The sequence below is a fragment of the Peromyscus californicus genome, unplaced genomic scaffold (genome assembly GCF_007827085.1).
Source record: "Peromyscus californicus insignis strain IS unplaced genomic scaffold, ASM782708v3 Scaffold_4__1_contigs__length_199733344, whole genome shotgun sequence".
Taxonomy (NCBI): Eukaryota; Metazoa; Chordata; class Mammalia; order Rodentia; family Cricetidae; genus Peromyscus; species Peromyscus californicus.
In genome coordinates, this window is record NW_026294562.1 from 20,060,546 (window position 1) to 20,087,045 (window position 26,500).

Below are 26,500 nucleotides of genomic sequence, written 5' to 3' on the forward strand. Positions count from 1 at the left end.
GCAGGCTCTTTCAAGCTCTAGGAAGCTGCCTACAGTGGCTGGTGTTTCCTGTTTACTTCTAGTACCTCCTGCCCGCTGAGGTAGGCAGCCCATTTCTGTCCATATTCATGCCCCAGGATGCCCCCCCACACACACACACACACACTGGCTCCCCCTGGGAGCCACAGCACCATTGGCTGGCCAGCCCTTCTTCTCTTGCGAGGCACATTTGCCTTGAATGTCTAGGGAGTCTCCCCGCAGGACTTCAGGGCCCTGACACCTGGGCAGGCTGAATATGCAGCATCTGTGGCCCCGCTGTGTCATGGGGCCTGGGAGAAGGGCACCAAAGACCACCCAGATGTTGGCTCTGCTCTCCTAGGACCCCAGCCTTTCCTCCATTAGAATGTGCGCAATAGAGCCAGGGTCGAGGAAGGCCAGGAAGAAGAACCAAGCCGAAGCCCAGCCTTAGGACACTGACTGACAGGGCCAGGAGGAACTCACAGGGAGGTGCTGCAGACCACTGTGTGACAGGACAGGGCAGGACGTGGGAGTCATTAGCCCAGCAGCCAAAGAACACACAAAGTAACCTCTCTCTCCACACACACATGCTCATTACACATAAACATTCATACTCACACACCTGCACTTATGTACAAGCATACCTAACTTGCACACAGGTACGCACATATACACTCACATTCCCACTCATTCACTCAGATAAACATAGGTTCGTGCACACATGTGCACACACCCACTCACACTCACTTGTGCAGTCACACACATACACTCACTCACATTCACACACTTGTAAACTCACATGTGCACATGCTTTCCCACCCATAAACCCACACACATACATTTGTGCACACAGTATGCACACAATGCAGGAATTGGCTCCAGTTCAGGAGTTCAAGCTCTGTCCAGCTGCATTCATCCACAGGGTTTTACCATATCCCAGTGGAACACCACCCCCCAGAGTCCCAAGCTGAACACCCATAACCAGCTCCTGGTGGGGTGCAAAGTCTCTGAGTTGGGTATATCTTGGCAAGGCTGAGAGGACTTTCCGCTCTGAGGGAAGGACAGGAAAGCCACACACAGCCTTAGGAGCAGCTGGATAGCTCCCAGGGCACCCATCTCCCCAGATCTCCAACGAGGAGGTGGGATCATTGACAAGCAGGAGCCTCATGGTAGCCTTGGGCCTTAGAAAGAGCCCAGGGCAGAGTCCAGGTAGACATGGGCTTTGACGGTGAAGGATCATGCAGGGTGGGAATTCTCCAGGTCCTCCTTGGAGTGGGGGGAAAAGGCAAAGAAGAGAGGGTTCATCTAAGCTGGGTTTCCCCCACCCTCAGACTTCCCTAGGAAAGCCTGGCTCTGATGACCCGGACCAGCCCCATGGGAGAAAGAAAGGTCCAGGGTCAGAAAGAGGAAGATCCCGCCAAGGGACAAAGGACTGGGGACACGGAACAGCGGGTAGTCACCCTCCCTCCGGCGCCACACGGCAAGGTGGGCCCAGAGAAAGACTCAGAAGCGGGTGCTCTGGTAACGCAGCCTCCGGAGATCTGCCAGCCCCTCGCTCCGGCCGTACACCTCCCTGCGGGGACTCTCGGCCAGTCACCGGGCCCCCGCCCCACCCCCGCCGGCGCTGCTGCTGCCGCTGCCGCTACTGCTGCCGCTGCTCGAACTGCCGCTGCTGCACCGGTCCTCATAGATGGAGATCTCGATCTGGGGTGATGGTTAAGGAGCTGCGCACACTCAGCTGTTAATTGGGAAAGGGGGTACAGACCCAGAATGAGACCTGTGACCGAAGCCCCGCTATGCCCAATAGTAGATACCAGAAGGCCTGAAGTCCCTGTTGTAGAGTATTATTTTAAGGTGTGTGTTACCTTTGTTTATGTTGCATTTGTTTAACTCTGGGAAACTGTGTTACTGTGCCTGTCTAAAACACCTGATGGTCAAATAAAGACCTGAACAGTCAATAGCAAGGCAGGAGAAAGGATGGGTGGGGCTGGCAGGCAGACAGGAGAAATCTGGGATAGAAGTCTGGGAAGAGTAAAAGGAAGGAGCCAAAGAAGGAGGAGGACTCCAGGGGCCAGCCACCCAGCTACACAGCAAGCCACAGAGTAAGAGTAAGATTTACAGAAGTAAGAGAACAGGAAAAGCCCAGAGGCAAACGGTAGATGGGATAGTTTAAGATAAGGAAAGCTGGCTAGAAACTAAGCCAAGCTAAGGCCAGGCATTCATAAGAAAGAATAAGCCTCCATGTGTGATTTATTTGGGAGCTGGATGGGGGGCCCCCAAAAGAATGAAAACAAACAAGTCCCAACTCTTCTCCAAGCCTCAGCTAACCTTTTCTGAGAGGACACGGGGCTGAGTGCACAATGGGGTCCCATGCTGAATTTATCCTTCCTCGAGATGCATTATGGGATTCCAAGGCACAGATGCACCAGGAAATGGAGTTACATACATACAAACACTTGCGTTTGCTGATCCCTACTGGCCCACTCAACTTCGGCCAGTTCCTTCACCTGCTAACCATCAATGATCACATCTTCAAACTGGGGGCACTACAGAGCCTTGGGACTCCTGTGTAAATTAAATGGACTCTCTGAGTGCTAAGCACAAAAGAAGCGTGGGGAAAACGTGTTTCTAGGGATTGTTTTCTGAACTCTTCTCTCAGCTTTATTGTAAAATGCATTGTTTTAACTATTCTACTTCTGTTGCTACTGAAAGGGGGTCGTTCACCTGAACAACCGTTCCAAATGGGGGCAGCAGAACTAGCATCCACCCCCTGCCCAGCCTTTCACTAAGACAGCCAGCCCAGAGGCGCATCCCCATCCTGGACCTCATCTCTCTCATCTGTGTTCAGTGGGTGGTGGGGTCAATATGGAATATTAAGTGAGATTGTGGAAGGCTTGCAGATTCTTTGAGGACCAGACAGCATTGCAGGTTCAGAGAGCCTGGGCTCAAACCCTGACTGACAATCTGCTGCTTAAAGGTAAGTGACAGAGCCGGGCGGTGGTGGCACACGCCTTTAATCCCAGCACTCGGGAGGCAGAGCCAGGCGGATCTCTGTGAGTTCGAGGCCAGCCTGGACTGCCAAGTGAGTTCCAGAAAAGGCGCAAAGCTACACAGAGAAACCCTGTCTCAAAAAACCAAAAAAATAAATAAATAAAAAATAAAGATAAGTGACAGCCAGCTCACTTTCAGTGTCCTGGTATACACAGGAGGGTAAGAAGGGCCCACCTCTTGGGGATGTGATAAAAATCACATGAGATTGTGGTTTTCAAAGCCTTTATATGGTGGCTGGCCTATATTAAGCACTGATGGCATACAGTTCAATAAATACAAAGCCTGAAACTCACAAGTGGCCCCAGTGACCGAAAGTGGAAGGGTTCCTATGACCAGCGATGTGTGGAATCCTTGAAGGATCCGGGGAAGCTCCTATTTCCTAGTAACATCCTCAAGGGGCCCACTGGGTAGACAGCTCTGCACCCTCGCACAGAAGAGCCTGGAAGGATACAACCCTCATCCCACGTTCCACAGGATCCGTGAGCAGGAGCCCTCGAGGAGCAAAGACCTTCTCGTTCTGTTCCTGGATGTAACGGGAAATCTTCTTGAGAACCTGCAGAAACAGGGGTCCATAAGGATGAGTCTATGGCAAGGAAGCCGGGGGAGGGGAGGTGGGGAAGCACCACCTTCTCATAGTGGGTCTCCATGCAGAGGAAGATGAAGTAGGCTGTCGCACAGGCCAGGCAGCCCTCCAGGTAGGAGCTGCCCCCGATCTTCTCAGCCTCCGCATAAAAACCATTGAGGGTCTTCACGGTCTCTTCAAAGAGCTGCCGCTCAATCTGGAGGGAGAGAGGCAGACTGTTAGCCTCCCCAAAGTGGGGACAATCCCAGGTGGGGCTGGGATAACATCGCTGGGGCCACGTGAGTGGGAGGCGGTGAAATATTGGTACACAGGCATGACCAAGAAGTGGCAGGCAAGGCAGAGCCCAGGAAGCAGGAGACCTGGAGTCCGTCCAGACGTGTCCATGAACTAGATGTGTGGCCCTGCACCGGGGCTTGCCCGTGCTCTGTTGGTTTCCCCATCTGTGGGATGGGAACAAGCATGGCTATTGGGAACAGGAAACTCACCGTCCTCATGCAGGGACCCTTTAATACAATCTTCATGTTGTGGTGACACCCAACCATAAAATTTCCGTTGTTACTTCCTAACTGTAATTTTGCTGCTGTTGTGAATCATACCGTTAATACCTGATATGCAGAATATCTGATATGTGACCCCTGTGAAAGGGTCGGTTGACCCCCCCACAAAAGGGTCTCAACCCACAGGTTGAGAACCACTGTCGTAGATGTTTTACGCAGAAGCTCAGAGAAGTATTTTGGTGACATCGGCTCCCACTGTGATGGTTGTGCCAGAGCTCAACAGCGAATTCCCACAAGCAGATTCTCCAGATTTGGAAGGGGTTTCAGCTGCTTGTGATTGTAGTGGTATTGTGTTCCCCAAAATATTGTGCACCCTAATAAACTTATCTGGGGTCAGAGACAGAACAGCCACTAAATACAAAGGCTAGAAAATGCTGGCACTCACACCTTTAATCCTAGCACTCCAGAGGTAGAAATCCCTCTGGATCTCTGAGAGTTCAAGGCCACATTGGAAATGGCCAGGCATGGTGACACATGCCTTTAATCCCAGAAAGCGAGCCTTTAATCCCAGGGAGTGATGGTGGAAAGCAGAAAGGTATATAAGGCATGAGGACCAGAAACTAGAAGCATTTGGCCTGCTTAAGCATTTGGCTGGCTAAGCATTCAGGCTTTTGAGCAGCAGTTCAGCTGAGACCCATTCTGGATGAGGACTCAGAGGTCTCCAGTCTGAGGAAACAAGATCAGCTGAGGATCCGGCGAGGTGAGGTAACTGTGGCTTATTCTGTCTCTCTGACCTTCCAGTGTTCACCCCAAAACCTGGCTCAGGTTTGATTTTATTTATAAGAACTTTTTTTTTCGTTTGCCACTTTTTAATGTTACTACAAAGTGTGCTTTGTGCTTTTTCAGGTAAAATCAGCTTGTTCTAATTACATTTATAAAGCTTAAAAGCTTCCCCTGTTTACCTGTTTCAGCATTTTTTTTATTTTTATTTTGCAATACAATTCAGTTCTACATATCAGCCACAGATTCCCTTGTTCTCCCCCCTCCCGCCCCCCTCTCCTTCCCCCAGCCCGCCCCCCATTCCCACCTCCTCCAGGGCAAAGCCTTCCCCGCAGACTGAGATCAACCTGGTAGACTCAGTCCAGGTAGGTCCAGTCCCCTCCTCCCAGGCCGAGCCAAGCGATCCTGCATAGGCCCCAGGTTTCAAACAGCCAACTCATGCAATGAGCACAGGACCCGGTCCCACTGCCTGGATGCCTCCCAAACAGATCAAGCCAATCAACTGTCTCACCCATTCAGAGGGCCTGATCCAGTTGGTGACCCCTCAGCCATTGGTTCATAGAAGAACTTTTAAGACTCCTGCTACATGTGACTGACAGAGGGAGCTCTGGAGAGCCCCTCCTGGAGCACTTTCTTCCCTGCTAAGAAGTCACTAGCCGCCATAGCCGCTGTGTGTGTGTGTGTGTGTGTACGTGCGTGTGTGTACGTGCGTGTGTGTACGTGCACAGCTAGGAAGTTGGCCTGTATCCATAACAATAGGAAACACTAAGAACTCTAAGCACCAGCCTTTTCATGAACTCTCATATAACCTCAAAAGCATTCTTGTCACCCCCACTCTCTGACAGGTGAGGATTGCTCTGTGTTCCTGAGACCAAAGAGCCCTGGGGCCTCATCTCTGGCCTCCCTGCCCCTACCACTGCTAACTTCCTGTAAAGGACAGGCATGCTTACTTGAGAAGGAGATGCTCAAGGTTTTCCCAGAGTCCTTGGAGGTTCAGCCAGCAAAGACCAGCCATGCCTCACCTTTCAAACCTCCTCAAATCAGCCTGGCCTACAACATAGACCAGCACTGGGTCTAAGGCAGCCCCCGGTAGGGACTGGACACCCTCAGAAACAGGGGCAGAGCACAACCCTTGGCTGACTACCTTAGATGCCACCAGCAGATGAAGAGGAGACATCAGACTCCCTCCACTCGTTTTATAAGACAGGTAAAAACAAGATGGAAAGCAGCCCCCAGTTCTCCCTCTGGGTCTCTAAGCTTCCCTGCCATAGCTCTGATCACACAGTCTCTACTTCCATCTGTACCGACTGGGGATGCATTTGCATCCGTCTTATAATCAGAGGCCAGTGGAAAAGCAGAGAAAGCGGGCACCTGGCTCTTCCAGTACTTTCTAATAACTTCGGTGAGTCACTTCCTGCTTCCAGCCCTGAAAGACTCTTCTGCTTCTGAAGCTGCAATGTGTGCGTGGCGCAGCCTAAGGATCTGGCTAAACCACGTTCATATTTGGGAGCTCTCAGGTGGGCTTGGCACCTTGCATTGTGTCTGAGTTCCCAGGTGATGCTGACCCTGTCAGCCACAGGGCACGAGTTTGAAACAAGGGCTTGGTGGTCATGCTCAGTGCTGGCTGCACAGTAACATCACTTGGGCAGTTTTTAAAGCCAACCCTGCACCCAAATCTCAGCCCCAAAAGGTGAGGACTCAAATAGTCTGGACGGGGAGGGATAGGTCAGAACAGCAAATACTGCTGTCACCTTCTCCTACCCAAGTAGATGCCTTGTCTGGTCCCCCACTTCCCAACCCAATTACAAGTGGCCCCAATCCAGCCAAGAGTGGGAAGAGGCAAGCTACTGCCCAAGCAGGATCTAGGGACCACTCAATTCCTGCTCACCTGAGAATTCCTCATTAAGAGTTGAAGTTTGAACAATTATAATTAAAAATAATTTTTAGTTAACTTAAAAATTAATTTGCAAATTAAGATGTAAAACAATGCCAGTGCCCAGGCCCTACTCCCAGAGATTCTGATTAATGTGCTTTAGGGTGCACTGAGATTTTTTTCAGCTCCTCAGAAAATTCTAGTGTGCAAGCCAAGGCTAAGGACAGCTGACAAGTAGAGATTCCTAAGCCACAGGCCAGCAACTGAGTCAGCAAGTCTGAGTAACACCCGATCTAAGCCACTAGGACTCTGAAATTTACATTTGTTTAACAAGTTTTCTAGAGACATTTCATGCAAGGGTAATTTGAGCTGCTGGACTGGAACAAGTCTGAGGTTTTGTGTTGTGTTTTGTTTTTCCAGAGAAGTTTCTCTGTGGAAATGCAAGACGACTCTTCCCTTTGAGGCAGCTAAGTCCTGCATTTTGTGGTATTATGTGTCACATAAGACTGGTGGGAAAAAAAAATACATTCTAAGAAGACACACACACACACACACACACACACACACACACACACACACACACACCCCAGTGCCATCATGGAAGTAGAACTCATGTTTAGATAAAGGTATCCTCACCCAACAGGTGCCCTTACCCGGCTATCCAGCTCTGGGGGGAATTTGGTCTGGAACTGACAGATGGTACCATCACTGTAGTCTCTCTGGATAAAGACCTTAGTGGCCAGTGATGCGCTTCGCCGGAGCTCCTGAAGATTGTGGACCTGAGGAGATAGGCAGGAGGAACACACTTAGGGGACCATCGTCTCACTGTACTGATATGGAGGGCTCTCCAGCATTCCTGAATCCTGGCGCACAGGGATGGGCTGGCCACACAGCCAGGCTCCAGGAGGGGCGAAGAGAAGCAGGCCCTGTGCAATTTACATGAGAAGCTGCCTGAGGTCATCTCAACGAGTCTGCAAAAGCCTAAAGCAGGAGCAAAAGTGAGCCAAAATGAGACCCTCAGAGCCGTCAATCACAGCAGCAACTCGTCCTAACGAGAGAAGCGAGGTGGAATGGCAGCTGGCCCTGTCCTTGGAGAACTCAGCATTGGCCAGGATGGAAACCTTAGGCCCTAAAGGTGGAGTTCACAACCAGACTCGGGAGTGGGGCGTGAGGAAGAGAGGAAGCCCTGATGTGTCCCTGAACTCCGAGGGAGACTGAGGTCCAGGCCAAGTTTTGAAAGGCCAGGGAGCACCCCCAGTGGTTTTCTGACCCCAGTAAAAGGCCCAGGAATGGCTATTTCCCAAGAGACAACAGTACAAAGTGGACTGGGGCCAGAAGCTGAAGTAATGAATAGGTTTCCTTGATAGGAAGGAGAAGGGTGACTTGTCTCTCCACCCGCTCTGAAAACTTGACATTGACCTAGCACTTGAGGAGAGTGGGCTCCATTCCACAGAAGAACAAGGTCTCGTTCTTCTACCTCTCCAGCCTCAGTCACTCATGCTGGAGACAGACACCTCATTGGTGAAATACGCCCAGCATTGGAACCACATGGAGACCAGGCCCTGCAGGCAGAGTGAAGAAACAGCAGTTCATCCTGTGTAATTAAGCTGAATCCGTTCCGTCACTCTACTCTCATTTATTGAGTCCCTACTAGTGCCGGGCTCTCCAGATGCTGAGCAAAAGTCAGTCTATGGGCTCCAGGGAAGAAGACAAATAATGTGTAATGAATTAGACTGTGATGGATGGTTGAAACAAAGTCACATTTGCCCAGAAATGCTTATTCACAAAGGCTTCCTGGAGACTGTACTGAGTCCTACAGGAAGGCTAGGGATTAGCAGTGGTAGGGGCTGACCGGAAGTAGAAAGGGGAGGAAAGGGTGACCCTGGGAAAGGGGGTAATGAAGACAGCAGAACCTGATCTGCTGCAGTGGCCTGAGGCAGCGTTTAGCAAGACCAAAGCTGGTTTGCAGAACAGATACAATCAGTGGGAATGAACATGTACTGCAGTCGGGGGTTGAGATCACACACAGGATGGGTCTCTGCCGACAGGAAGGATTGCAGGTGGAGACCCTAACAGCTGAGGGAAAGAGTAGAGAGGGGCTGACAAGACAGAAGGAGTGGACGGTTGGTCTATCAAGGTCTGAGAAATGTAGCAATCAGAGAACATTACATGAGGCTCTCCTAAATTCAGGTAAACTTTGTAAGCAGGAGTTTTGATCTCAAAGTTTTGAGAATGAATTAAATAGCATGTAAGTGCTCCTCCAGTTTTAGTATTTCTTGATCCCACTAGCCAGGATCTTTGTTGAAAAATCCCCTTTTAGCTGGGTGTGATGGCATACACCTTTAATCCCAGCACTCGGGAGGCAGAGGCAGGCAGATCTCAGTGGATTCAAGGCCAACCTGGTCTACAGAGCAAGTTCCAGGACAGCCAGAGCTGTTACATAGAGAAACCCTGTGGGGGGTGGGGGAGTCCCCTTTTAATAGCTACTAGAATCTTTTGGTAATTTTTTTAAAAATCAACATACTTTGGTAATATAACTAAGTCTCTCATCAATGTCTCTGTTCCGTCTGGTTATGGTTTCACTACAATTCATTTTCACGAGAAAAGAAAAGGGTTGTGGCCTTCCCTGCCCTTCCAAAGACAGCATACAAGAGCCAGCCATGGATTCCTTCAGCTCTGGAAGGGTCATTCTGGCAGTTTTGCAACAGTGGGTAAGCCTAAGGAGCCCCGCTGGAAGGAGATGAGGAGGAGGTGAGGAGAAAGAGAACGGAAAGAAGACAGAAACAATGTTTCCACCGTTCTGACCTGGACTTGGCTTCCTGCCACAGGCAACATCCTTTGTCTGAGCCTGCACACACACCTGTGTATACACACCTGTGTATACATCGATGTAGGCGGTACGATGAGCCATGACAGTGTGTCTCTTAGTGACTGGCTGTCTGATGACCAGCTATTTCTTCTTCCTCCTGGGAATACAACTAAATTCATTCCAAGGCTTCCTTGCAAGTTGTAGTGGCCACATGCTGAGCAGAGTGAATGGAACTGATGAATCTCCTATTTGACCCATACAGACCAGGAACGCCTCCCTTCTCCCAAAAGCAGAGGGGCCAGGTATTGCAGACAGTGGAACTGGAAAGGGCTGGGTCCCTGAATGGCCGCTCGGAGGACATCTGCCTGCTGATTGGGAGCCCCCCATTCAGGACTTTACTGAGAAGGAAGTAATCTTCAATTATTAAGACAGCAGCCTTACAGTCTTACGTAATACAGACCTATTTCCTCTTGACTGATTCATTCAGTCTCAAGTCCCTGAAGTGGAAGAGGTCAACACCTTCCCTAGCCACAGCGGTATCCTGAACCTAGGAGCCTGTCCTGGCTCCAGGTAACTAGGCATCTGCTTCTGTCCCTAGAGAACATATGTTGGGCAGTGGGGAGTCTGTAGAGGAGCAGATGAGATACATTTTATATGTAAGCACCTTGGCATGCCAGACCTACATGGCACACATATCACACGCTCCAGCACAGTCGGTGAAGAGCAGTATTTTAGGCAAGAAAGGGTCTCCTGGTTCTCTCCATCTATGGTGTTCCATATGAAGTACCAAGATGGCCTGCTGAGCACAGTGGCAGGAGGCTGACCCCGGGCCACATGACCCTTGAAAAGTCTGCCCTTCTCAGACCCCCATTCCTTCAAAGACACTAATCTGGAACCCCGTCATCATAACCCCTCACATCTCTGACTTCAAAGAAGCCTTATCAGCAATGGTGAACATAAACATTTCCAGAGGCAGAGCAGTCAGTGGGCTGGGTTGGGCCTGTGTCTAATAAAAGAGCTTGTGACCTGTGTCACAGAGCCAGCTGGCTATTGCCACTGAAAATGCACACCCAGGTACCTGGCACTTTTGATTTTTTCAAGAGAAGTCACAAACCCAATTTTTTTCTTAATATCAGGTATCCTGATTTCTAAATATTTCCAATGATTTTTTAAACATGTGAGCACTAAGCAGGTTAAATAAGGCTCACCTACGAATAAACACTTGACTCCTACAGCTCCAGTTTGAAAATAAAGACAGAGGCTTGAGCCAAGTCCCAAACACTTACAGTCAGCTTCTTGGGATTCTGGAAACAGGAAGGAGTTCTTACAGCAACACCCAACACTCCCTGAGGCTGCAGATTCTGTGTCTCCCTCAGCAGCGCCCCCTTAGAATCTCTCCAGGGGAATCTTAGATGGTTCTGAGAACTGAGCTACTCCCGATATTTCAATATCTTCAGCCCTGCCCCTCTCTCCCATAGTCATTCCGCAGCCTGCTGGTAGGTAAGGCCAAGACCAAGCTTCTTTCCTGAGGAGGAAACTCAGTGGTGAGATCTGTGGGTGCCACTTCCCACAGTGTGACAAGGAATGGTAGAATACCTAGAGATGCGACACAGCAGGTCACACAGTGTGTCTCCATACACCTGGCAGTCAGTCCTCCAGTCTGGGCTTGTACAGAGCAATCACTGGAATGCAATGAGCTCCTGGACCTGGTATGCCCAAGACAAACAGGAGGTCCCAGCTGGTCCACAGATCCATCCTCACTTGAAACCATCTCATTCCATAAGGTACAGGTGAGGCACAGCTCACGAGTTATGGGATCCATATGATAACAAACGCTGGGCTGGGCTGTAGTGGAGAAGTGCAGATCATGAGTCACTGGCAGCCAGGTAGGACCTGAAGGTGGAAAACTGGGCACAGGGCCACCCTTCTCCTCAGCCTGCTCCACTCAAGCTCAAGCCAGTGACTCAGAGATCAGACCTCCAAATACCCTGCCTGGGTAATGCACTTCAACATCTCTGATGCACCAAAACCCACTTCGAGAAGCCCCTCCAACGAAAGGCACTTCCCAGCTGTGCTTGGTCATTTAGACTGTTTCCCAGGCAGACCCGCATTTGCCAAGATCTGCTGCCCAAGAGATGGGCTCGGGAAAGCTCTCCAAATGAGATCAGGGCCTCATCCAGGAACCTTTCTCCCTCCTCTGTGTTCCTCACACACCACCCCTCCCCTAATGCTAACTTCTAAATGGAAATCAGGAAGCCATTTCCCCCTCCCCCTTCTCTCTCCTTTTTTTCCTCTCCTCTCTCTTCCTGTCTTCTTTTCCCCTATAGCTCAGCTCCTTCTTCAGAATGCTAAGGAACTTGGAGTGAGGATTTCCTTCCCCTAACAGGTTTTTCCTGGTACTCTCAATCCAATCCTAATAGTAAAAACCAGCCTAGGGGGATGACTCACCCTGGCCCAGGCACCAAACACCCTGTGCCCTGGCAGAGCCTGGGTTTCTTCCCTCGGCACTGCTAGTGGAGTCCAGTCAAGGCTGAGCTGTGAGGTTGAAAACGTTTCCTGCCCATCCTAGACATCCTTCTGTCCCTCTGTCCTCCAGATGACCAGCCAGGCCAGTCAGGGAACCTGAGTGCCTCTAGCTCAGTGGTTCTCAACCTTCCTAATGCGGCAGCCCTTTAACACAGTTCCTCGTGCTGTGGTGACTCCCAACCATACAATTATTTCTGTTGCCACTTCATAACTGTAATTTTGCTACTGTTATGAATCACAATGCAAATATCTGATATTTCCAATGGTCTTAAAGGGGTCACGACCCACAGGTTGAGAACCATTGCTCTAGCTCTTCCTGACATACCTTTCCTAACTCAAAGCCCCACTCAAGACCCCTAGCATTCTCCTCTAGTAAGCACCATACTGGCTAATTGGACACACTATCCTGGTTGCAAAGGAACAAAGAGAGTGGTCATGGGAGCAAGATGAGTTATTGTCTTAGCACTGCAGTGGCGTCATCTGTAAAATGGGATGATGAAGCTTTCTTTGACTCCTTCACCAGACTGAAGAAGCTTCCAAGCCTCAGTTGTCTCATCTGCTAATTGCAGATAATAACACTATCCTGGTCCACTTCACAGAGCTGCTCAAACCCTCAAAGGCGTTCTGTGGGCCACGGTGCCGTGTCCACAGAGGCATTATGAGCAGAGCCTCTCCCAGGGGAGAGTCATCAAGCCTACCAACAGCTTCCTGGAAACCTGGCCTCAGCCAGGAGGTGTGAGCCTGTGGGCAGAATGTGTGGGCCACAGCAGACCTGTAGAGAAGAGACACTGTGACAGCCGGGCCTGTCGGGATCCATCAGATCACACTAGCAACCGCTGCTGCAGTCTGGCAGGCCTATCTGGAAGGTGACCAGCCCCTTGGCTCCTCTGGGCTCTTCTCCCTCTCTGTGTGCTTCTGAAGTACTCTGCATTCCTCTAGCAGGCAGACGTGCCTGCACATGGGGTTCTGGGAGGGCATGAGTCCCTCCTAGCTAACCTGTATAACATCAGAAGGCAAACAACGCCAAGCAACATCAGGAGATGCCGTGGGATAATGGCCACAGCACTTGGTACTGATGTCATGCCACTCACCAGGAAGCCCAGAGGCACTGCACGGAATCATTCACAGGCCCTTGCCTTCCTCCTTGGCAGTATTCCAGCTAGGCTGGAAATAGGGAGACACCACAAAAGAAGGCAGCAGCAGAACTGGGGAGTCCCAGTGTGCTGAGTTACACTCCAAAAATTCAAAGAAAAACTTTCAACTCTGCTCTTAGCATGCTGTGTGAGTACCAAACCCATCCTTTTTTCCATATGTCAGCTTTATCATGTATAAAGAGCTCACATCTCCAGCACAAATGGGGGCAGGGGGGAGCCTCTAGGGGTAGAGACAAAAATCCTGATTTCTTAAGCACTGTGACAAGATTTTGCCCTTAGCTAACAGGTCCCTTGGTCCATAGGCACACTGTGAAGAAGGCAGCCTCTCCCCATACACAGGCAAATGTGGGCACTCTGGGACCAGCAACTCAGGCAGAGAAGGAGAGCAAGGGATGATGATTCTCAAAAGTGGGGGCTGGTGCAGGAAGCTCTTAAAACCAACCCTTTGGGTTCTGGGCCCGAGGATGTCTTTGTCCACGCCCTCCTCCTCCTAAGGAAATGCGGATGTAGAGGAAGGTCTGTCTTCCTTAGTCAAGCATTTTGGGTTAGAAGCAGGATACTGCACCACATAGCAACAGCAGCAGTAGGCCACCTCCCCTCCCCTTATACAGGCGTGCAGGGATCTCCAACCCTCCAGGGAATCAGAACCCTGTGTCAGGAGAAGGGGAAATCCCAGCCTAGGCTGGGACCTGGTGCTATTGGTAACAAGTGGACTCTCCAGGGCTCAGGGTTGCATGGGCAAGATTGACATGCCGGAAATGCGGGGACCACTACCCAAAGCCTGCTCTTCTGAAGCCCTGCCACTCCATACCTGCCCCCCACAAACCTGGGGAAACACCCCCTACCCCCACCCACCCCCGCCTTCTCCTTGCGCCCAGTTTGCCCCTAGTGGGCATTCCTGCAGTATTGCCTGCGGGCTAAGTTGCTGGCCCCTACCTCAGTGGCCATCTTCAGAGGGTACTGACCACTCCTAGGCGGCCTCAGGGCTGGCCCAGGGGGGCTGTCCGCGGTGCTGACTTGGAGAGCTGGTGGGCTGGCCGAGGCCCGCAAGGGCCCGGGTGCTGTCCGCGGTGCTGATGAGATCGCCGAAGCCCGAGACGAGCTCCTGCGGACAGCAGGGTCCCGGAGAGAGGGTCTGTGCTGTCCACGGTGCTGATGCGGGAGCCGGGCCGGGGAGGCGAGGCCGCGCCCGAGGCTCCTCACCGCCCGATCGCCTGCTGCCAGGGCTCCTGCAAGCAATGGCCCGGTTTATCTTTGACAGCGGCAGTAGCGGCGGGTACGGGGGCGGCGGGGGAAGGAGGGGCCAGTGCCTCGGCGGGCGGGGAGGGGGAAGCCGAGGCCCCCAGACTCCGGCACCCGCCGGAGAGGAGCCCCGCCCGCGGCCACCCGCTCCGCTCCCGCCCCGCCCCGTCCCGACCCCGCCCAGCGCCCCGCCTCTCCTGCCTGCCCTCCCCCTGCAGAAGAGCCTAGTGCTCTGCGCAAGCTATCACCGCCTCCCGGGACTTCCAGAGGCGGGGAAGAGAGGCTGGACTCTGCCGCAAGGCACTCCAGTCTGCAGGAACGGACGTCCCGACCGGCCTCTCCAAACACCTACATCAGACTCTAACCCCTCCCCCACCCTGCCCCTGGCCGCCTCTTTTTTTTCTTCTCTCTTTTCTGTCTCTCCTCTCCCCCCCCCCCCCCACACACACACTTTTTCTAGCCTGATTTATCTCTATACACTCTCCAAGCACCACCCGGCCTTACGCGGACATTTCTTTCCTCTCTTTTCTGCTCTCCACTTCCTAGAACCGCATTAGCTAGAAGGAGATGCTGTAGATCACAGAGAGTCCTTTTTTTTTTTAATATTTGCACATATTTCATTCCCAACTTTGCCCTGGAGTCCCTTTTTTCAAGGAACTCTAGATGGAAACCAGCCTGTCTTTACCCTCCTCCTGGCCCTAGGCTCCACACCTTACTCTTCTCTCTCCCCTCTGAAATCCCAGAGTTTACACACACACTCTCCCATTACCACCACCAGTCAGAAACCACAAGCAGAGTGCCAAACCGGTATGCCCACTGTCCAAGGTGGCAATCTGGCATCGGGCCTTCCAGTCAAATGGCTTATCTACTTAATAAGCAGGAAGGAAGCCCCAACACGGAGGCCCTTGAACATACCCATAACACCCCCAGGTCTGTCTGAGGGGAGCTGGGTACCATCCTCTACAGCATGGCTGCCACAGGTCAGCAGCAGCAGCCGCCACACACATGGGGAGGTGAGACAGCCAGAAGACCCGATTCCAGTTCAGGGAGTGACGGTGTCACCTTCTGAGCCTATGTCCTCTTTCTGCAGAATGTACTCGTTGACCTCACTGGCCTATAGCTAGGGTCCTTTCTTTTTCCTTCACAATTTTGTTTTAAAATTTCCAAACATACAGGAGAGGTTGAGGAGGGAAATGTCACAAACGATACTATCTAACTGCTTCCACAACTGTTATTTTTTTTACCACATTTGATTTGTTTCACTGATGGAAATAGAAGCAATCTAACTAGATTATTAGAAATCAATAAGTTCTACAGTTTTATCCTTAAGTATTTCTGCATTCATCCCTTCAGACCAAGAACACTTTCCTAAACCAGGTGTGATGGTACGTGCCTCTAATTTCAGCACTCAGGGGTCTAAGGCAGGCAGGGATACATGAGATCTTGTCTCAAAAAAAAAAAAACAACAACACTCTCCTAACTAATCACAATATCATTATCATATCTTTTAAAATTCCATAGTAACCCTCTTATTTTAGAGTAGTTTGTTGCCCCCAAAGACATATTAATAGCAATTCCTCCAGAACTTTCTATTTTTAATAACAAACATTTAGGGATCACTTACTGTGTACCAGATGATATGTTCCACACTGCATATGTATTTTGTAAACCCCACAACCACTGTGAGTTAAATGTTCTTTTTAAATTTTTTAAGTCTTTCTCTGTATATCTCTCTGTCTGTCTGTCTTTCTCTGTCTCTGTGTGTCTGTCTGTCTGTCTGTCTGTCTCTCTCTCTCTCTCTCTCTCTCTCTCTCTCTCTGTGTGTCTCTGTGTGTGTGTGTGTGTGTGTGTGTGTGTGTGTGTGTGTGTGTGTGTGTGTGTGGTGAATTTGTGTTGGGAGTACCAAGGTATGGATGCCACAGAGCCTGTAAGAAGGTCAGAGGACAACCTGGACTGTCAATCTCCTGGACTGTCAATCTCCTGGACTGTCAATCTCCACCTTCCTTCCACGGGGTCGTGTGTTTGCCATCGCAAACACCAGACTACCTGGCCCATCTCACCATATGAGCACTGCGGTTCCAGGCAAGCCACATCTGGCTTTTTTACACAGATTTTGGAGATTTGAACTCAGTTCTTCACACTTGCATAGCAAAAGCTTTACCCACTGAGCCATCTCCCCAGCCCCATTTCCATATTATAGTCATCTTTTTATTATTCCAACTCTACAAAGAAAGAGGCGGAATAAGATGCCCAAGGTCTCCTATGAGAAGGATTTAGACAAAGGCAGTCAAGCTCTAGAGGCCATGTGTGGCTTGTCCCCTAATTACACTGCCTCGTTTGCTGGCAGAGGTCCAACATCTCCAACTGCCAATTTTTCATAAGAGCACATTGGGTCTCTAAGACATGCCAAAAACAGCTAAAGGCAGATATTCTGGTCTACCTCATAACTCCAAAAGTGTTTTGGCATTAATGTGCAAGCTGAAACTATCTGCAAATCCCATGATGGTCACTGCTAACAAGTGAGCCCATCCAGTGGTGTCCATGACCTCACTGTCCCTCTCACTTGACGTCATATTAATTTGACATTCATGTGAAAATCACCCTGTTCACCCAGTGGCTAGAAGGAAGCCATTCAATGAATCCATTGTATCTTTGTTGAGTACTAGACTGTATAGACTGGGGATACGGCAATGACTAAACACACAGACTATTCTTACTTGCAACATATGAGGAAATAAGTTCAGTGCAGACTTGTGATCATTGCTAGAATGTAAAGTGAGCTGTGATAAGGACCTGGTGACAGGCGGAGGTTATTTCTGAAGGAATACTCAGGGGAAAACTTTCTTCATAAGGTCAAATTTGGGCAGAGGTCTGCAAGGAGAGAGAGAAATAGACATACAAATACCTAGGAAAGAGCAACAAGGCAGAAAGGGCAGAGTTCAAGAGCCCTGAAAAGGACCGGGGCCTAAGGTGCCCAAAAATAGCTCCATGGGGTAGGGAAGGCTGGGGAGAGAGGGGGATCTGTGGTTGGTATGTAAGATGAATAAAAAAGTCTTAATAAAGAAAAAACAGCTCTGAACTAGTGTCCATAGAACAGAGAGCAAGAGAAAGGAAGATGGGAATTTTTTAAGTGAGAAGTAACCAGGTTTTTTAGGGCCTTACAGGCCTTACTAAGAACTTTGGATCATGGTCAAGAGAATGAGATAGCAAGTTGTAGAGACGTGACATTATTAAAGTTTTTATGTTTTGTTTCGGATGATGGGGTTGTAGGAGAGGCAAGTTTGAAAGCTTTCAGACCAATTGAACTAGTTCAGGCAAGGGGCAGAGAGAGACAAATTAGAGTACAACATGACACTGCAGGAAGTGAGGAATATTCTAGACACAGCTGGAAGGTAATGTGTGACAGTGTGTGCAGAGTTTTACATGTATGATCTGAATGAGTCCAAAGTTATCCCAATGTTGAGATCTGAGACACCCAGAAGAGAAGAGCCTCCTTATACTGAAGCGGTAGAGTGGAAAGCAGGGCCTGAGTAAGCCCTGAAGATACAGGGGTGCAGTTTGAATTGTGTTTGACTGAATTAGATCTAAAGTTTGATGTACATAGTGTAGACTGGGTTGAAAAGACGTTTAGGAGTTAGGGAAGGGGTAAAAGAGATAAAACTTCTAGACCTATCCAGACCCAAATAAGGATTAAAACCAAAGGACTAGCCAGGCATGGTGGCGCACACCTTTAATCCCAGCACTTAGGAGGTAGAGGCAGGTGGATCTCCGTAAGTTCAAAGCCAGCCTTGCCTACATAGTGAGTTTCATGACAGCCAGAGCTGTATAATAGAGAGAACTTGACTCAGCCCCTCCTCTCCCCTGCAGAAACAATAGACTACGTAAGTTCATTTAAGGAAGAGGTATAGCCAGAAACATTGTCAAGAACTAATCCTGAGTTGACCACGTCTAGACTAGAATATAGAAAAGACTAAAAAGAGGTAGCCAAGTCCAAGACCCAAGAGAATGACAGCCTGGATCCCAGCAGAGAGGCTGGGAAGGAAGCCTTACTCACGCTGCCCAATGTTGCTCCCACTGGACCTAAAACAAGCAATGAGGGATAACCAATGGTTGGCAGCAGAGAAGTCACTGGTGGCCTTGCGAAGGACCGTCAGTGGGATAGGGTGTGCTCCTGATTAGAGTGAGTTTGGGAGTTAGAACAAAGGAGAGGAAGTAACAACCTTGAGAATAGCATGGTTGTCTGAGAGAAGCCAAGGAAGATTCTTTCTGAAGATGCAGACACTATGTCTTGATGGGCACTGACCGGAAGTCAGGTGGAGAGGGAAACACCAAGGGTTCAGAGAAGAGCAGGCAATTTCAGAAGCAACCCTTTTTTTTTTTTCTTTTTAAATACAAGCTCTCACTATATATCCTGGCCAGGTCATTCTATCTAGACCAAGCTGGCCTTGAACTCACAAAGATCGTCCTTCCTCTGCCTCCAGAGTACCGAGATTAAAGACATGATGAGCCACTACACTTGGCTGGATCAACCTCCCGGAGGTCCACGGAGAGTGGAATGCAGGGATGACACAGAGGGCATGACTGTCAGGAACAGGCCGTTTCCTACCATTGGCGGTGAAGGAACTCGACCGCACGTGCAGGCTGGTCAGATGTCATACTGTGAAGAAAGACAAATTCTATTCCAAGCTCCACCTCAACCAACCAGAGTCCTAACTTACCTCAACAAGTCCATTCAGCCTACAAGTGTATAGAGGGCTTGATGGCACCAAGTGTGATGCTGCCTCTTTCCCGGGAGTCTTTCCAGCTATGCTGTGTGCTGTTCAACCTGAACTCCAAGGCCTTGAGGTCGTCTATGCAAGCACAGAGGGTCCCTTTCAACGTCTAACTTTATTGACAGGAAGAGAACTTTCCAGCCTCAGCCCACTTTTCTGCATTGCCTCCAGGGTAGTTACAACAACCTTGATGCCCGCCCCCCAAGGCTTGGGGGCATCAAAGCAGAAAGAATAGTGAGAAGAGAGCCCCACACCATGCTGACTCAGGTTAGGGTAACACACTATAGGATGGAATGTTCCCACACCCCAGTCATCTGAGCTGAGGCCTTGAGATTTAATCTGACTAATGGTTATTATCCAGATGCCTTGAGACAGCCCAGTCCTGTGCAGGAGCCCGGGTCTTTGATGTTTTTGTCATAAATTAATGAGTTCACCCACAAAATAACATCAAAGACAATCTACTAACTAATTCACTGTTATCATCTTCCAATCTGTGGCTGCGTTGGAAAGTCTCCAAAAGGAGGAGCGTGGCCAGAAAGAGAAACCAACCGAAAGATCTGGAGAGAGATGAGAGGAAAAATAAGTCCTGCCGAGAAGGCAGAGGAGTGAGGAAAGCCTGGCAAACCGTGGGGAGGGGGAGAAAGGGGAGGGAAGATGGGGCCTGGGAGGGGAAAGTCTGGCAAATCCCAGGGAGGGGGAGGAAGGGTCCTGGGAGGGGAAAGCCTGGCAAACCCTGGGGAGGGGGAGGAAGAGGAGGGAAGATGGGGCCTGAGAGGAAAACCATCGCATGAGCGCTTGAGGGGAAACTGTGGCCCGCAAAGTCTTAAGTGGTGTCATTGGGCAGAAGCACCGGAGACTGGGAGGAAGTGGTGGTAGGAATCAGTGTCTCTGGAGCCAGGTTGCACAGGACTAGGACTGCAGCCTCTGTTAGCTACTGTGAAGTCATGTGATCATTCTCCCTCCCAGCTACAAAACCACCAAGTACAGGAAGTTTCCTCTAGACCTTACCTGACTTCCAAACCAAGCCTTTGAGAAGAAAATGGGGAAAGATTTATGGGGGTGCCGCGTGGGATATCAGCGATACTTCTTCCCGGCCCAGCAGGACTTCCTAAAGCACAGAAAAGATACACAATCAATCGCCAGTTCACCCAGTCAGCAGATGAAACATTCACTACCCACAGCCGGAAAGATGACCATGGGGTGTTCCCACCCCACACAAGCACCGAATCTCATCAGGTGCCAGGGATACGGTTTTGAATATAATTTTTCCCTCTAAAATGCATGGTGAGGGGCTGGAGGGATGGCTCAATGGGTAAGGCACTTGCTGTGTGAGCATGAAGACCAGCGTTCAGAATCCCAGCACCCGCATTAAAAGCTAGGCATGGCTGCACACACCTGTAACTACAGCATTGGAGTGGAGAGAAGGAACAGAGACAGAGAATCACGGGGGCTTGTTAGCCACAAGCTTAGAGGAAAAATGATGAGTCCAGATTCAGTGAAACACCCAGTCTCAAGGGAGTAAGGTGGACAAACACACATATGTGCATATATATACCTATACACCTATACATACACGTGTATACACATACATAAAATACACACACACCCAAAAATTATGCTGACATTTAATCCCCATTATATTAAGAAGACCAAGTGAGACCTTTAAGAGGTTATTAAGGCCCATGCACTTAATGAAGAAATGGATTAATGATGTAGTAGGTTATCTTAAGAGTAGATCTGCAGAGCTGGAGTGGTGACTCAACTCCAGAAGACCCAGGTTCAAGTCTCAACACCCACATCGCAGCTCATAACTGTTTGAACACCAGTTTCAAGGGCTCTGACACTCTCACACAGACTTACATGCAGGCAAAACACGAATGTACATGAAACAAAAATAAATTATTTTTTAAAAAAAAAAGAATGGATCTGCCATAAAGCCAGTCGAACCAGATCTTTCCACATTCCCTATTTCTTACTACATGATACTCCGTGCCACAAGACCTTGCCAACAAGGACTCTGACCTCACCCTAGAACCATGTTCCAAAATGTGTATGTTTCTCCGTAACTTACCCAGTCTGTGGTGTGTCAGTAGCAGCAGAAAACAGACTAGGAAGACAAGGATGGTTACACAGATCTTTAACCCTAACACATGAGAGGTGGGGGCGGGAGTTCAATGTCAGCCTCTGGTACATACCAAGCCTAACCTGGTCTACAAGAGACCCTGCTGCAAACAAAGACTGAGATGAGCGAGGTCTATGATGAATACTAGCATGAAGACACAGCTCGGAGAGGTGGATGGAGCCCATGAAGGTCTATGATGAATACTAGCATGAAGACATAGCTCGGAGAGGTGGATGGAGCCCATGAAGGTCTATGATGAATACTAGCATGAAGACATAGCTCAGAGAGGTGGATGGAGCCCATAAAAGTCTATGGAATTTCAACGGTTCCTTCAAGGACTAGTATCAGACTTCCAGACGTCAGCAGAAGCTAAGGATGCTTGCACAGTACCTGGGGACTCAGAGCCTCTAGAACTGCAAACTGAATGAAGCCGCAGCCAGGCAGAGACAAGGGCAACTGTAAAGTCCCCAGAAACATGAATGAGGGGACTGCCCTAAAAATAGTGCCAGAGGAGGCAGCCCATGACACATGTCTGCAAGCGGAGTCACTGGGAGGTGACTAAGCCAAAGTGTGGCTGCCTCCTTTTCTGCCCCCCTCCTCCTCCAGGAAGGAGAGTGGGAGGGAAAGGTCTCCAGGTAGAGTTCACAGCCGTCAGAGGGAAACACAGAAACTAGGGTAACACCAGAAAACCATTGGCCAAAACATTTGCCTGTCGTGACAACAGTCACGGTACCGGAGGCTGTGGGAGCCACCTCAGGGAGGTTCCTGGTGGAAAGTCAGTCATGAACAATTGACTACAGGGTCGTCCGTCTGTCCATCCGTCCACATCAAGTACACTGGCAGCCAACTCAGCGATCACTACAAACCCCAGCCACTGGGAGAGACTGTGAGTAAACGAAGGGCGTGATCTCAGAAGTAAAGGCACGGGTACAAAGGGTAAAGAGTGCTTTTAAGACATTGTTAATTATGAGAACCAACAGGGATCATGCTGTTCAAACCAATTTTAACTGAAGAACCCTTTGTTCAAACACAATCTCACCTGAAAGATCTGTGAAAAAAATGGAAGAGGTGGATTTGGATACAGAGAAATAAAGATTCATTTGCTCTCCTACCTCCCCACCCCCACCCCCTCATCCCTACTAAAGCTGCCAAGGTACCGCTCCCCACCAAGGCTCTGCAGAATAGTCCTTTTCAAATCATTGACGTAACACAAGCCTACCACTTTAACAATCCAGATGTACAAGCCAGGCAGTGGCAGTGAACACCTTTAATCCCGGCACTGGGAGGCAGAGGCAGACAGATCTCTGAGTTCAAGGCCAGCCTGATCTACAGAGTAAATTCCAGGACAGCCAAGGCTACACAGAGAAAGCCTGTCTCGGAAAAAAAAAAAGAAAAGAAAAGAAAAAAAAGAAAGTCCAGACATTTTGAAGCCTTTATGAGAAAAGGTAAGAGGTCCGGCCCACACTGCCTCACATCTTCCACCCTTTAACCAGAAGAAATGGCTGTTTCATTCATCCAGGGATTTCTGCTTTAAATTCTCCCAATACTCATCTTTAAGTTACCAGGTGACAGACTCATGATGCTACTTCTTTGTGTGTTAACTTTGCGAACGCGCCCCTTCCCCCATTTTCTACGGAAGAGAACAGGGTTCCCGCTGCATAGACAGGAAGGGAAATGACTGTCCTAACCTCCCATGTCAACACTCACACTCTCACCTTGTAGCCATGTGTCAAAGTCTGCCAATCCAAAGCCACAGACAGAGCTTTCTGACCCGTCATATGGTTTTGGAATTCCTAACCATTGACCAGGTCATAAGGAAGGGCCTGCACTGGAACATCTCTGCAGCATTCCAATGTTCCACCAGCCAGCACCCATTCTGTGCCTCACATGCATCACTCCTCCTTCTTTGGCCCTGTCTTCCTTCTCCATGGCTTCCATCACAAAAAACTGTCACCTCTCTTCATCCAGGCTTTGGTGAGAGAGAGAGAAAGAAAGAAAGAAAGAAAGAAAGAAAGAAAGAAAGAAAGAAAGAAAGGAAGGAAGGAAGGAAGGAAGGAAGGAAGGAAGGAAGGAAGGAAGAAAGAAAGAAAGAAAGAAAGAAAGAAAGAAAGAAAGAAAGAAAGAAAGAAAGAAAGAAAAAGAGAGAGAAATAAAAAAGAAACACCAGTGATTCTTCAAGACTAAGGTTTAGTGCAAGAACATGGGAGAAACTCAGATATTCCTGCTACAGCTGATGCCATGAAAATGGGTCATTCGGTGTAGAAGGTAAACAGAACAGTAAGAGGGGCTGACTATTGAATGATGGGCACATGGATGTCTCTGTGTGAGCTGCGACTTTGCTGCCCACTAGCTAGATGGCCATTGGCAATCAGTTAACCTCTACAAGCCCAGCTTCACTTAGCTAATGTGGACACAATGTTCCCTAAGTCACAGGAGCTCCATCGGGAACAAGTAAGTCACAGGAGCTCTGGGAAGAACCAGCTTCAGCACATGGCCTGTAGCAGGTTTTCAGCAAAGGAAGATGAAGGTGAGGAATAAGGAGAAATTGATTGACAGCTGGACCCTGAGCCTAGCACTATGGCAGAAGCCCAAAGATAAATCCCTCAGGAGGGCGGATAAACAGTGTCAGGTCTCAAGGGAAGTTCAAGAGCAACTGAATTGGCAGGAATTAATCGTGAAGTCTAGAGAGAGAGCAGCTAGGAGGAGCAGAGGGAGCAGATGAACAGAATAACAGGGAAGGAGAGAGGGAGAGATCAAAGGAGGGACTCCACGAGTCAGGGCATTCGGGCTGCAAATAGATTGTCCTATTAACACCATTTGCAGAGCAGACATTTAACTAACATAAGTCTGGAGGGTGGTGCTTCCAAAATTAGCCCAGTAGCTCACCAGTGTCCCCGAGAACCCAGGATTTTTCCATCCTTTCTCTACCAAATCCTGAGCAATTGGCTTCTCCAACTCAGAGTTGCAATCCAGCTGCCGCTGCGCCAAACACCACGACTGACAAGCATCTGCAGTGGGAAGGAAGAGCACAGTTCCTCTTTTCAGGGAATGAATCTCTCCCAGGAGCCTCCTCTCAGACATCGCTTGTTTCATTGCCCATGTCTAGTACCAATGAAGCCAGGACACACTATCGAACTCCAGAACGGGAAGGAGACAAGGAGAAGAGGGTTGAAAACATTCCCACTGGGTGTGCGACCAACACCATCTGCCATGCTATTTGGGTATGAAATGTGGGAACTATCACACTGAAGATGGTAGGGAAGGAGTGGGATCCTAAAGGAGCCAGAAAGGGCCCATGCTGGAGGGAAGAGCGGGTTGTGTCTTTCTCTGCTCTGAGCAAGAAAGTGAGTCTAGAAAAAAGATTCTGAAAATCACGCTTGTGTCACTTAAAAGAGGAGTAAGGTCCTTTCACAGCTGAGCTCTCTCCCCAGCTCAAGGAAACAGATTCTGAAGAGAAAGCAGTGCCTTTTCACCTCAGCAACACCAGAAACGAGACCAGGCATGATGGCTCACACCTGTAATCAGGAAGGAGACAGCCGATGGTGAGTTCCAAGCCAACCCAGGCTACATAGGGAGACTCTGCCTGGACAAAACAAAATAAAACCAAACCAAAACCCAAAAGGTGGGTGCTGTGGGATACACCATGAGCCACGCCCTCTGGATCAACAATTTGGGACACACAAGGCAGACACTGGGAAGCAACAGGAACATTTTTGTTCCATTGGCTGATGGGAACATCAGCTGCCTCAGCCATTTTGGAAATCAAGTCGTGGCCCAAATTCCCCTTCTAGATTCACAGCCTTGCATATGTGTGTCCAGTTATAGATGGGAATATTCACAGAGACACCCTGTAAGAGAATAACAAAGCTGGAAACAACCAAAATATCCTGAGACTGGAGTGTGAATAGTGAAGTCCTGGGGATCACAGCGTAGCAGGAATCACAGTATAGCAGGAGCAGCATGCACATTAATTCCGGAAGACACCGTTCAGAAAAAGCGAACTGTGGCAGAGTTTATCCAGCATGGTTATTTATATAAAGTTCCACAACACACAAAAGCTAAAACAATATGCTACTTAGATAAAAATTAGCCTGAATGTAAATCTGCCAAAGAGAGGAAACCACACTCACGCACCCCAAATTCAATGAAATGATTAAGCCTGGGGACATGTTATGGGATAATCTTTTTGTACACTGTGAAGATGTGTCTTTGCCAAGGCACCTTCTAACTTGGTTTAATGAAAGAGTTGACTGGCAGGTAGCTAGGCAGGAGATATAGGTGGGACAATAAGACACAGAGGATGCTGGGAGAAGAAGGCTAGAGTCTCAGGAGTCTCGAGAGATTCAGAAAAAAGCAAAATGAACATGCTGTGTTGAAAGAAGGTACAGCCACATGGCAGAGGGTAGATTTAAAAAAATATGGGTTAATTTAAAATATAAGAGTTAGCTAGTAACCAGCCTGAGCTATTGGCCAAGTATTTATAATTAATAATAAGTCTCAGAATGGTTATTGGGGAGCAGCTTTGGAGACACAAAGAAACTCCGCCTACATGGTCAAGCATCCTGGGGACTCCAGATAAGGAGGGAACTTTTTTCCTTTAAGCCAAATGTAGGCGCACAGGCTTTTGTTACATTCTTTTTCCTTGTAGATTGCATAGCCCAGACATATCCTTTGTACTCTTGGAAAAATTAATTACAATAATTAAAAGAAAGAACATAGAACATCAAGGTTGGATGAGGACGGGCGCGGCCTGTTTTGAGGGCACGAACGCTTCCCACGGCAACACCATCTAGAATCTTCAGAGCCCAGAAGCTACAGGACCAGGCTGGCTGAAGTCTGACCAGTTCTGCCTGGTGTCAGGTAGACTGAGTGAGCTCCATATTTAAGGGAAGGAGAAATGGAGGATGGAGACAGAGCCAGGATGTCTAGATGCTTCTTTTTGGGGAGTTAGTGGCGAGAATAAGGAGAAAGACCCTGAATCTCTTCCTAGAGGCCTTGCCCTGAGCCAGGCTTGGCCATTTCGGTAGCTCTCACTGAAGCTTCCTGCTTAGTTCAGAAATGGGCACTGATACCTCCATTCCAACAAAGAGAGGG

At 49.2% G+C, this 26,500-nt stretch overlaps 1 protein-coding gene across 1 annotated transcript; it reads right to left on the bottom strand.

Moving 5' to 3' along the window:
• Positions 1-1,401: 1,401 nt before the first annotated feature.
• Golga7b (golgin A7 family member B) lies at positions 1,402-14,666 on the bottom strand. The gene is made up of 5 exons (XM_052761093.1): positions 14,207-14,666; positions 7,435-7,560; positions 3,675-3,827; positions 3,500-3,601; positions 1,402-1,701 (listed from the first exon to the last, which is right to left on the bottom strand). Exons 1-5 carry the CDS (start codon positions 14,216-14,218, stop codon positions 1,591-1,593), a joined length of 504 nt encoding a protein of 167 aa, XP_052617053.1. The 5' UTR covers positions 14,219-14,666; the 3' UTR covers positions 1,402-1,590.
• Between the last annotated feature and the right edge of the window lie 11,834 nt (positions 14,667-26,500).